The sequence below is a fragment of the Daucus carota genome, chromosome 9 (genome assembly GCF_001625215.2).
Source record: "Daucus carota subsp. sativus chromosome 9, DH1 v3.0, whole genome shotgun sequence".
In the NCBI taxonomy this organism is placed as follows: Eukaryota; Viridiplantae; Streptophyta; class Magnoliopsida; order Apiales; family Apiaceae; genus Daucus; species Daucus carota.
Genome location: NC_030389.2, coordinates 38,960,017 through 38,973,497, shown reverse-complemented (window position 1 = coordinate 38,973,497; position 13,481 = coordinate 38,960,017). Strand labels below are relative to the sequence as shown.

Genomic DNA, 13,481 nt, shown 5'->3' with positions numbered 1-13,481 from the left:
TATGGATAATATTATTATTATATTAAAAAAAGATATTTTATTTGTAAGATGTGTAATAATAAATTGCTCGATTTTAATATAGTTATATTATTGTAATCAAGTCAATTGAGACAGAATTCGAGTAAGTTCTATATATTTTATATTTTATATTATTTTAATCAATTTCTAGCTATTCAAATATAATTTTAGACCCTAATTGTTTGGGATTTTGATCCGAAACTTTATATGTTTGATATGGGTCAGAAGTAATATTTAATTATTATTAGATATTAAAAGCCCAAGAACACTAAAGCCCAGTTAAATAGGGCCTGAGGCTCTTAAATATTAATTAATTTCGTAATTAATTAATAGAGGCCCAGTCAGAGGTCCAGTTACAAGTCCAAATTCTATAATACATCTGATTCTAGCAGATAAATATTCAGAAGTTCGGATAAACGTCAACAACAAGAGGATAAGAGTTCTATCTTATCTCTTGCTTCGAGGCATACTTCGATAAGAAGTCTGATACACGGAATCGTACTTCCGTCCCACTTCTGACTCCGAAGCGCCTATATAAAGGGCTCTACCCCTCATAACTAGAACTACGTTTTGGACTTGATTCTTCTCCACGCAGAAGATACGTAGGCATCTCGCACCGAGACCAGTCCAAAGCACGAATCGCTCACCCCCGTTTTTAGTTCTATAACATTTGGCGCCGTCTGTGGGACAAGAAACAACAACCATGACGAACCCAACCGGACCACGTTCTGAAATCCACGTTCCACGCGGTCGAACCACCACCGGAGTCTCGACTGAATCAACTCCTGTAACTACTTCCCTCCCGCTCGGTACGACGATCGCTCAAACTACCGCACCCCTGACTTTTGGCTCGCTGCCCCCTCTGACTCGAGTAATTGCAACCGTCACCGACGCCGGCACGCATTACTCAACCGTCACGACAACCACCCGTGGAGGCACGGGTGACGACTATGTGCACGTAACTGATTACGACTCCTCAGAGTCGGAGCAAGAGCGTGATACCCCCCCTCGAAGGAGGAGAGAAACCGATCATACTCGGCACCGTCGACGCCGCCATAGGCAAGAAACCAATGAGCCCCGGGGGCCAATAACCTATGAGGAAAGGATCCGGGCCCATGAAGAGGAAATCGCACGGTTAAAAAGAGACCAGGCAAGAATGCAACCCCCAGAATCTAGGGATGAAAACCCTCGACAAACCGTGATGAATCAAATCCACTTGCTACCAGCAGGCGATCCTGATAACCCGGTTCCCCCATTTACGCAAGAAATCATGGGTGCAAGGATTTCTCGAAAATTCAAGCTCCCAACCATTAAAGCTTACGATGGCACGGGTGATCCCGCTAATCATGTTCGGACCTTCATGAACGCTCTTTTGCTCCAACCCTTGAGTGGGATGGCTCAACACTGGTATAGTCGCCTACCCCCCAATTCAATCTCTTGTTTTGCTGACTTAAGCAGGGCTTTCATAGGGCAATTTGTTGGAAGCAAAACGCATGCTAAGAGCTCTGCCTCTCTAATGAATTTGCATCAAGGTAAGAACGAATCGCTCCGAGAGTATATGAATCGTTTTACCAAAGAAGCCTTGAAGGTCCCAGATCTAGACCAGAAGGTAGCCATGATTGCACTCCAACAAGGCACTACCGATGACAATTTTCGCAGATCTCTAGCCAAGGGGGCTCCGGACAATATGAACGATTTACAAGAAAGAGCTGGGAAGTATATAAAGGCGGAGGAAAGTCTGAGAAAATCCCAGAACAATCAGGGACCGAATACTAACTTCAGGAAACGTGGGAATGACACGGAGTATAACGCTGAGAATAAGTATTCCCGGAAGGAAGATGAGGAAAAATCGCCTGCTAAAAAGAAGGTGGGGCCGAGGTTTACTGAGTATGCCAGGCTTAACGCCCCAAGGAGTCAAATCCTGTTGGAAATTGAGAAGGATGAAAGTGTTAGATGGCCGAAGCCTATAAGGACCGATCCGGAGAAGCGTAACAAAGATTTATATTGTCGATTCCACAAAGACACAGGACATAAGACCGATGATTGCCGGCAGTTGAAGGATGAGATTGAGTTCTTGATCCGAAGAGGAAAGTTATCCAAGTTTACCAAAGATGGAGACAAGAATCATCGAGACAATGATAATCGTGGAAGAGACAACGATGACAAGAGAGCTCAGCCGCGAGAGCCTGTTATTAATGTGATCTCCGGAGGGCCTACAGCCGCTGGTACTTCCAATAACTCGAGGAAGGCTTATGCAAGGGAAGTAATGAGTATAGTTGGAGAACCCCCGAAGCGGGCAAAAATTGACTATGCAATGGCATTCGATAACGTCGACCTTGAGAAGGTAAAATTCCCCCATGATGACCCCTTAGTAATTACACCAGTGATTGGAAACTCGTCCGTAAAAAGAGTGCTCATTGATAATGGAGCCTCGGTGGATATTTTGTTCTATGATGCCTATGAAAAGATGGGATACTCCGATAATCAACTAACACCCTCGGATATGCCTATATATGGCTTCAACAATGTGGAAACCAAGATTGAAGGCATGATCCAACTTCCCGTGACAATGGGTACCGAACCTAGGCAAGCCACATGCATGGTAAACTTCTTGGTCGTTAAAGCCTCATCAACCTATAATGCCATCCTTGGGAGGACTGGAATACACGCTTTTAAAGCAATCCCATCCACTTACCACATGAAGATTAAATTCCCGACTAGGAACGGAATTGGAGAAGAATTAGGAGATCAGAAAATGGCCCGAAGCTGTTATATTGGGGCGTTAAGATCTGGAGGAGCCGGGGGGCAAGTATTACCTATAGAGGACCTCGACGTCCGAGAAGAAGAGGAAAGAAGGGGCAAGCCTGCCGAAGATTTGGTTCCAATCCAATTGTATATAGAAGAACCTGAAAAGGTCACTTATGTTGGAGCATTACTCCAGGAAGATTTGAAGCAAGAACTTGTGAGGTTCTTAAGGAACAACCGTGATGTTTTCGCTTGGACAGCGGCCGATATGCCAGATATTGATCCCTCATTCATGACCCATAGGTTGAATGTGAATCCTGATAGGAAACCGATTAAGCAAAACAAGAGAAACTTCGCTCCCGAAAGGCAGGAAGCCATTAAACAGGAGGTCGATAAGTTGTTGGACGCCGGGTTTATTGAGGAAATTCAATTTCCAGAATGGCTAGCTAACCCGGTTATGGTCAAGAAGGCCAATGGAAAGTGGAGGATGTGTGTAGACTTCACTGATCTGAATGATGCTTGTCCCAAGGATTGTTTCCCTCTTCCAAGAATTGATACACTGATAGATGCCACTGCTGGCCATGAGATGCTGAGTTTCATGGATGGCTTCAGCGGATATAATCAGATACGGATGGACAAGGACGATGTACCCAAGGTATCGTTTATCACTGACTTTGGCGTATTTTGTTATTTGGTTATGGCCTTTGGACTTAAGAATGCAGGAGCAACATACCAACGCCTTGCAAACAAGATGTTTAAGCATCTGATTGGTAAGACTATGGAGGTATATGTAGACGATATGTTGGTAAAAAGCTTGAACAAAGCGGATCACCTTGAACACCTTAGAGAGGCCTTTGAAGTCCTGAGGACACATAAGATGATGCTAAACCCGACCAAGTGTGCCTTTGGGGTTGGTTCCAGGAAGTTTCTTGGTCTAATGGTCTCCAAACGTGGTATCGAGGCCAACCCTGACAAAAGAAAAGCCATCCTTGACATGGAACCTCCCAAGAGTATAAGGGATGTACAGAAGCTGACAGGAAGGATTGCGGCCCTGGGAAGGTTTGTATCCAAGTCGGGAGACAAATGCTTACCTTTCTTCAAAGCCTTAAAAAAAGTTAAGAATTTCGAGTGGACAGAAGAGAGCCAGGTAGCTTTTGAGGAACTTAAGAAGTACATGGCAGAGCCACCCCTTCTATCGAAACCCATTGATGGTGAAACCTTGTATGTATACTTAGCTGTCTCGGAACAAGCGCTAAGTGCCGTATTGGTTCGGGAGGAATCCAAAGTCCAGAAACCAGTATATTACGTGAGCAAGGTTCTGCATGGAGCAGAGCTCAATTACTCAGTAATCGAAAAGTTTGCTTTGGCCATGATCACGGCCTCGAGGAAGTTGAGACCTTACTTTCAGTCTCATAAGATAGAGGTCCTGACGGACCAACCTCTCCGAAATGTTATACATAGCCCTAAGGCTAGTGGAAGATTGATCAAGTGGGCAATTGAGCTTGGAGAATTTGATATCCGATATAAACCTCGAACGGCGATTAAAGCTCAGGCCTTAGCTGACTTCCTAGTTGAATGCACCATTAGCAACCAGGAAGTCGGGGGGCAAGGAGACAAGGTAGAAGAACCTACTAAGGAAGAAAAACCTAAAGAATATTGGCTACTAATTTTTGACGGGGCTTCAAAAACAAAAGGTAGTGGTGCAGGACTTGTGCTCCAAAGCCCTGATGGCTTTACTGTGGAATATGCTATTAAGCTAGACTTTCCGACCACCAATAATGAAGCAGAGTATGAAGCATTGATAGCTGGACTTGGTCTAGCCAGAACCTTGAGGGTAAAGAATTTGATGGTCTGTGGTGACTCAAAGCTTGTAGTCTTCCAAGTGAATGGTGAGTTTGAAGCCCGTGAGGAGACTATGCTGAAATATTTAAGGATTGTAAAGACCCAGATGACACTATTCGAAGAATGCTTGGTAGAATATGTGCCAAGGGAGGAGAATACCAAGGCTGATGCCTTATCGCAATTTGCATCCTCCGACGATGAGGTATGCTCAGGAAGCGTTTATTATCAGGTTTTGAGAACCCCTAGTATCGAAGCAAAGTTAGTTGCCCCCATTGACACAGGGGCCACTTGGATGGATGAGATTAAGTTGTACTTACAAAGCGGTCATCTACCGCCTAATGCTGATGAAGCGCGAAAGTTACAGGTAAGGGCCCTTAAGTATGTACTCATTGAGGGAGTCTTATATAGAAAATCGTTTGTCATCCCTTATTTAAGATGTTTGAGGCCGGATGAGGCTCGAGAAGCCCTTAGAGAAGTTCATGAAGGGGTATGTGGCCAACACCTCGGTGGAAGAGCATTGGCTCATAAAGTGACTCGCCTTGGATTCTATTGGCCAGATATGCTAAAGCACGCTCAAGACTATGTGAAAAGGTGTGATCGTTGTCAAAGGTTTGCACCTGTTGTACGACAGCCACCTGAGATGCTGACATCTATCAATACTCCTATCCCCTTCGCAATGTGGGGGATGGATATTCTTGGACCTTTTCCACTTGCTAGCGCGCAAAGGAAGTTTCTATTGGTAGCTATTGATTATTTTACTAAGTGGATTGAGGCCAAACCACTGGCCAAGATAACCACCAAGCAGGTTGCTCAGTTTGTGTGGGAAAATATTATTTGCAGATACGGAATACCTCGAGTCATGGTTACAGACAATGGGACTCAGTTCAATAACGCTGAGTTTAAGAGTTATTGTGAGGATTACTCGATTGAGTTACGCTTTACTTCAGTTGCTCACCCTCAAGCTAATGGACAAGCTGAGGTGGCCAATAGAATAATCCTCGATGGACTGAAGAAAAGAATTGAGAAAGCCCAGGGGTCATGGGCCGATGAGGTACTCCCTATATTATGGGCGTATCGAACAACTTGTAAGGTTTCAACTGGGGCAACCCCCTTTCAGCTAGCTTATGGAGCTGAGGCAGTTGTGCCCCTTGAAATCACTCACACTTCCTCAAGGGTACAGCAGTATGAGCCAGAAGCCAATGAGGAAGGTATGAGACTTGCACTCGATATGATTGATGAAATCCGCGATGAGGCTCATGCTAAAATTGTGGAAAACCAGAAACGAGCTTCCTATTACTATAACCTACGGGTTAAGGAGCGATACTTCCGGGAAGGAGATCTGGTACTTAGAAAAATTGAGGCTTCAGGGGTAGGTCCCAAAGGCAAGATGGCTCCAAATTGGGAAGGCCCCTACCAGGTTAAGGCTGTCACGGGCCATGCTCATACAAGCTCCAGACCTTGGAAGGGGTTGAAGTTCCTAGGAGTTGGCACGCAACCAACTTGAAGATATATTATATCTAATACTTATCGAATAAAAGTAGGAGTTAATAGTTACCACAAGAATAAGGTCATGTTGACCAATGCCATGTAGTTGATTTCCGAAAGTAGTTTATCTCTTTTACTATGATAATAATAAAGTCCTGAGGATTATCTAACTTGTTTATTCAAGTTATTCTTACTTGTGTTTCCACCCGTGTTTTCTTCAATAGACAGCCACGAGTTTCAAAGTTTGAACTTACACGCTTAAAGCTAGAAATCCTAAGTACGAACCACTTTGGATAGAAAGCTCACAAAATAATATACTGACTCGTAAGAGATAAACCCTGTAGGGTGATTACAAAAATCAGAAGATTATTCTAAGACTTGGTCTCCCAAGTTTAATTTTAATCCTAAGTTAAGGATGTTTTATTGTTAGATTTGAAATCCTAAACTTAATGCACGATATGCAGAAAAGCAGAAAAAAGCATAAGACGGAAGTTAATCCAAAAAGTATTCTAAGTAAAGAATGCTAAATATGCGAGATTAAACAGTGAGACAAAAGAAAATTTAAATATATAACTTAAAAACCCCGAAGGGTATAAATATCCGAATAATAAATTACGTAAGAACGCCACGCAGGGCAGAAATACAGCCTAGCCTAAGGGAGCCCATCGTCGAAGATATCCTCCTGGGCCTTATCCTGAGTCTCGGGGTCCTGGGCCGCTCGCTCCCGGGCTTCATCTTGGGCTCCGTCCTGGGCCTCCCCTCCTTTCCCAAGATCCCCCTCATCCTGGTTGGAACCCTGGATCATGAGATTCTCGGTTGGAATCTCTAAATCTTGAGAGTCCAAAGGATGCGACTCCTCGAGGTCCTCGACTGCCATCGGGGAAGGAGATTCCTCCCCGGGAAGCTTTGGAACGGGGAATCGCTCCAAGGTGACTCCCTCGATCTGAGAACCGAGTTCGTCTATGATCCTCTCCCAACAAGACTTGAAAGTCTCAGGAAAGGAGGCATCGTACTCCGCCGCCAACAGCTCCTCAAATTCAGGCGACGCCTTGTAGTCAGCAATCGCCTCCCTTTTCACCCTGGCCAACTCCGCCTCCAGGGTGCGGACCTTCTCTTGCTCGGCCACGAGCTCCGCCTCCACTTTCCGGAACTGCTCAAAATTGGCAGTCGAAGCTTCGAGGTAACGATCGCGATCGCGCTCCGCGATCGCCTTCTCAGCCCTAACCGCCTTCAAATTGTGGACGGCGGCCTGGAGGTAGGTGTTGACCTGCACAGTAAAAACATATAGATAAGAAAATTTTCTAAGTAAAAGAAGGCTTAGAAATAAGAAAGTATACAAAAGTTGGGCTTACCGTAGCCACGGCTTGGGCCCCCAGGAGCTCAATCTGAAGGTCTTCGGAGGATTCGACCACATGAGCCCGGTCCCGAGGGGTGACCACATTCTTGGACCACTCCGCGGCGGCCCGGGAATCGCCCACGATGGTGTCTTTGTTCAACAGGCCCCACTGGACCACGTAGGGCCCTTGGTCCTCTTCAACGGCAGTGGGCCGTGGGGATAAGAAAGCTGGAACCCGTTCCACGGGCCCAGTTCCCCCTTCCTTCCTGGGCCGCTTAGTGCGCGAAACCTCGGTTGGCACGGCCTTCTCCGCGGCGGTTTCCCGCTTCTTGAAAATGCTCCCCAAAGCAACTTGGGCTGAAAAATAAGATCAAGAAAGGTTAGAGGCCCAGTCCATGCCATTGCATAAAAAATATACATATATATGTAGGCAAAATATATAAAAAAAAAAAGGAGGCATACCCTCAGGGCCCAAATCGCTAAGCCCGTGTAACTGAAGCGATGCCTCGGAGATTAACAGCGAACAATGATGAAGATTGTCGGCCGTTAAAACCTTAATGGCCGCCTCTTCTTCAACCCCTAACTTGAGGGACCTCATCGGCCCATCCTCGGCCCGACTAAAGTCTGAAAAAAAGTAATCGGCCCAGTCGGCCCCCTCCATATACAGATAAAACCACTGCTTCTTCCAATTTGGGAGGGAATCAGGGGCCGAATCTGAAACGAAAATACTACGGCCCAATGTTCGATACTGGATTTTAACCCAGCCTTCGTCATTTGGGGCGTTAACAAATTTGAAAAGATACCTAAACACTGCCACACTGGGCTCCAAGTTGTGCTTCCTACACTGGACCAAAAAACAATTTATGAACCTCCAGCCATTGGGCTGGAGTTGGGTTGGACATACCCGGGCTTCAGCTAAAAGTCTATAAACAAACATTGGGGGAGGCAATCTGAACCCAGCATAGAAGGTCTCTTTGTAAATCCTAATTGCCCCGGGCTTTGGGTAGCAAGCCCGGTCATTTGGGCCTGGGGCCACGGCCCTATAAGGATGTTCGATTCCGAAAAGTTTGGCCATAATATCTACGTCTTTTTGCTTATACTGGGAAGGGTACTTATAAGCATCTAGATGAAGTAAATTAGGAAAGGCTTGACCAAACTCAGAAAGAAGATCACGAAGAGAAAAAACGCTAGCATGAACGAGGGATTTTTTACCTCGGTTAGCGCGAGAACGAGCCACGGGAGGCTGAGAAAGTTGAGATTGCTGGGATTGCTGTGATGATGCAGAATCAGCCATTGATCTTCTTCGGATGAAGGTATGAAACCCAGAAACTGATGAAGAAAAGATGAAGATTGATCGGAACCTGGGAAATTTTTGAAGATCGCCCGGAAAACTGGAAAACCCTTGAATATCGGCCGGAATCTGGAAAGAACTTGAAGATTGCCGGAGATACGCCTAAGAATTCGCCGAGAAACTAGAGAATTTTTTGAGAGTGTTTGGGAGGGTTTTCTAGCACTTAAGCTTGGAAACTTTGGAGTGAAATGAGAAATGAACTCTCAGTCACTCATTATATAGGCAATCCACAACCGGTTCACTTGCCGGTAAACCCTAAAATGAACTGGCTACAGCCCGTAAAATGGGCCTTGGGCCGGTCATCAAGCCTTGTCAAAGGCGGGAAGCCCATAAATTTGAAAAGACCAACCCCTTCCAGAAGAATCGAGAGAATTCTTGAAGACACTTGAAAAATTTAAAGAAAAAAACTAAATAATATAGGCCTGACAAGTTCTAGACTGAGGCCCACAGCATATAGCAGCATCACACCCCTAGGCGTGCCAAATTAATGGTCTTCTTGGCGGGGGTAGCCACGCCTAGGGCACTTTTGCTAATTGAGCAACAAATGCTATTTATTACGAAAAATAAATGAAAATTCTAGCGAAAATGAAGTTTGTATAAATATGTCTCCTTGGCGTCTGTATACACGCCAAGGGAGCACTACCAAATAAAGCCTCGTGAAGGCCCTAAAATCAACCACGCCCAGGAGACATCTCTCCTAGGCGTGGTGTATAATTGTGTCTCCTTGGCGGGTGTACCCACGCCAAGGAAGCACTAACAAATAAAGCCTGGTGAAGGCCCTAAAATCAACCACGCCCAGGAGGCATCTCTCCTAGGCGTGGTGTATACTTGTGTCTCTTTGGCGGGTGTACCCACGCCAAGGAAGCACTAACAAATGAAGCCTTGTGAAGGCCTTAATTTCAACCACGCCTAGGAAACATCTCTCCTAGACGTGGTATATAATTGTGTCTCCTTGGCGGGTGTACCCACGCCCAGGAAGCACTAGCAAATGAAGCCTATGTAAAGGCCTTGAAGTCAACCACGCCTAGGAGGCATTGCCACTAGGCGTGGTATGGAATTATGTCTCCTTGGCGTGCGTACCCACGCCAAGGAAGCATGTCACAGTGGAAGCTACGTCAAGCACGCCTAGGAGACATAACTCCTAGGCGTGGCATGCTAAAATGCCTCCTTGGCGGGGGTACCCACGCCAAGGAGGCAAAACAACCAAGACATCAACCAACCACGCCCAGGAGACATAACTGTAAGTCTAAATGTAAAGACAACCCTATCTGTTACATAGGGATGATAACTCAACAATAGAATAGGACAAGTAAATAACACTACGCCTGCACCGGAATCGGAAGATACGAAGACAAAGGTTGAAGAAGCCATCTACAGTCTTGAAGGAATAAGTTCACTGGAAGAAGTTCATTAATATGTTCATGCCTCAGTGAAGAATAAAGATTGAAGTATTCAAGATTGTGGAAGCAATGAAGATGTTGTCCAAGTACTCGAAAGATTTCAGTGCAACCCCTGAAGCAAGATATTTCTATATATCTTGGTTGGTTATTTATAATCAACAAACTGAAGCATAAACTAACCCGGAATGACTGATCAAGTATATTGTTAAGCAAAAGAATTCAAGGGATTATTTCAGTTCGAGTCGTTCGTGAACCAGACCAGTGCACAGGACGTCAGGACATACGAAAGTATTCAATGGATTCGATCAACGAATTAATTGATCAAGTCAATCGAGCTACTCCAGAATTTGCTGCCAAAGGAACTTATTAATTAGATATATATGTATATATATATATTAATTGTGAATTATTTGAATTTAAATAATTCAAGTAATTAATTAAACACAATTAATTATATATATATATATATGTATATTTAATTCATATGCAAAATGGAAAGACATTAGAATTTTTCTAAGTCGCAAGTCTCTCTACTGGAATGCAAGGCGCAAGCTTTGACCTGAAGTCAAAGCGCAAACATTGACCGGGTCAACCTCAAGATAAATGACTTAGAAATATTTCTAAGTGCACCACAGTACACTGTGTACCACTACTACTTGGAGCGCAAACTTTGACTAAGTCAAAGTTCGCGACTCCAAGTTTTAGCAACTCTAGTCTCACATTCTAAGTGGCTGTGCTACACTGTGCTACTCCTGTTGGAGCGCAAACTTTGACCAAGTCAAAGTTTGCGCCTCCAACAGTGTCCACTACTTAGAATTGATTCTAAGTCAATACACTGATGATCCATGGCGCCATGTTTGACTTCCCAGGCGCAATCTTTGACCTCTCAGTGAAGAGTGGCGCAAGTTTGCCAATTCTTTATTTGGCTAAGTCACAGGCAACACAGTGGTGCTCGAGCGCAACCTTTGACCAAGTCAAAGGTTGCGACTCTGAATTGTCCAAAGCGCAACTTCAGCAATTTCTTCTAAGGCATGTATATGGAGCACTGTAGAGCGCAACGTTTGACCTGGTGGGCGCCAACTTTGACTCTCACAGGTGGAACAACTGTTAAATACATATACATGTATATGGAGCGCAACTTTCATATACATATACTTATATATATATATATATATATATATATGAAAGTGGCGCCATCTACTGTGTTTATGGAGTTAGATTTATTTTCATAAATCTAATTCGTCCAGGACGAACTCAAGTCGTCCAGGACGAACTCGTTAACCATGGTTAGTTTATGAAAGCCTATAAATATGTGATTGTGGTTCTCACAATTTATATATCATCCTTCGGGATGAAATGGCCAAGTGCTCTGCACGGCTACTCCCACTATACACACACCCTAGCCTAGCTTTGTAATAGAAATATCAGTAGTGGTTAGAGTTTGTAATATTGAGAGTAGTGGCCATTGTAGCCGAACCTTCGGGTTTGGATTTATAGCACCTTCGAGGTATTTATCAATATACAGATATACCTTGAAAAATATTGTGTGTTGGTTTAATATTTTCATATCCTCAGAAACCGACCCAATAAATATCCGGAACACGAAACCCATTACAGGACTGCAATTTATTTATCCGCAAGATTCGAAAGAATTTTAAATTGTAGTGAGTATCGTATTCAACCCCCCCTTCTACGATACTTTGGACCTAACAATTGGTATCAGAGCCAGGTTGATTGATATACAAATCAGGATCCTTATCGTACGGAAAATCAAGAACCTAGCTTTTGATATTTGATTAGGGGAAATGTTCTTCCGGTTTGTGTTGCTGAATTTGTCCGTAGGCCTAAGTAAGGATTATCTGTCGGATACTGAACTTTGGACCGGGACTTATAAATTTATACTTTAAATTTTAATAAGTTTATTTTATAAATTTAACTTAATTTATTTTAAACTTATTAATTGAGTTTATTATGAATTAATTAAATTTATCTTATAAACTTAATTAAATTTACTTTATAAACTTTGCTAAATTCATTTAATAAATTTGCTTAAATTTATTTTAGACTTGTAAAGTTTACTTTTAGACTTTATCAAGTTTATCATAAATTTTTATAAATTTATTATTTAAATTTGTATAGTTTATGATTTAAATTTAAGTTAAAATATAAAATATAAATTTAAGAGGATTTAACTGATTATGGATATAAGTTCAAGTTCAAGGGTTCAATTTAGTTTGTTCTGGAAGCTATGATTTAATTGGAGACGAGACACATGAATATTTTCAAAAATTAAATTTATCTAATAAATTTTAATATATTTACTAAATGAATTTGAAATAAATTTGTTCTAAACTTATTCAGTTTATTATGAATTTATTTGAATTTATTTTTTAAATATAATTAAATTTACTTTATAGATTTAACTAAGTTTATTTTATACTTTATTTTCTTTCATCTTTTAAAACTTATTTTTAAATTTATTTTCTTTATAATTTAAACTTAGTTTAAATAATCAAGTGTCCCGTAACCTTTTTAATAATTCTACTCCAAGACAAATCAGATTGACATTTACTTGAGACAGATCAGGCTGACAGATTACAAGACAAACACCGGGCTTTCAAATACCAGATTCTCAGAACCGGTAATGGAAGTACATTGATGACCCAATCCAATTGATTTCTCAAAGGATTATTAGAAGCAGTTTTCTATGTTCGACAAAGATGATTGTGATTCGAAGAAGATTCTATTGAAGACTAATTTGGTACTACTAAAAGTGGATTTTGAAGAAGGTACTTCAGGACTTGATCTGAGTAATTACTCCAACTTGATTATCAGATCACCAGATCAGGATGGGAATGTGCTACATCTGCAATGAAGCATCTTTCCAGGGCTCGGAATGTCAACTTTGAATAGCACCACTAGTAGTAGGAAAAGAGAAGTTTTTGCAGAAGAATCTTCAAGGGATTTCAATCTAACTCAGTGATTCAGGGATATACAATTACACAGTGAATTGTATCAATGCTAAATCCATCCAAAATCAACTGAATCAAAGACAGAGAACTGTGGAGGTTAAGGATATAATTATCGAGTTACTACCGCACCAAATCAGTTTCGTGCATTTATGTCAAAACCTTAGGATTGAACAGAAGAGTTTGTAACTGCTGAATTTGAGGAAGCTCAAGTCGACGAAAGTTAACACTTTTGAAGAATGTGAGGACATAACTTCAAGGATTAGCATAACACTGTCTGAGAGGTTTAGTCATGTCAGATTCAGATGGAATCCATTGGTTTCAAGTGGAGACTC

The 13,481-nt window shown here is 42.5% G+C and overlaps 1 protein-coding gene across 1 annotated transcript; it reads right to left on the bottom strand.

The window, feature by feature from the left end:
* Positions 1–6,671: 6,671 nt before the first annotated feature.
* LOC135149383 (uncharacterized) lies at positions 6,672–8,155 on the bottom strand. Its single transcript, XM_064085042.1, has 3 exons — positions 7,889–8,155; positions 7,443–7,783; positions 6,672–7,357 (listed from the first exon to the last, which is right to left on the bottom strand). Exons 1-3 carry the CDS (start codon positions 8,085–8,087, stop codon positions 6,743–6,745), a joined length of 1,155 nt encoding a protein of 384 aa, XP_063941112.1. The 5' UTR covers positions 8,088–8,155; the 3' UTR covers positions 6,672–6,742.
* Between the last annotated feature and the right edge of the window lie 5,326 nt (positions 8,156–13,481).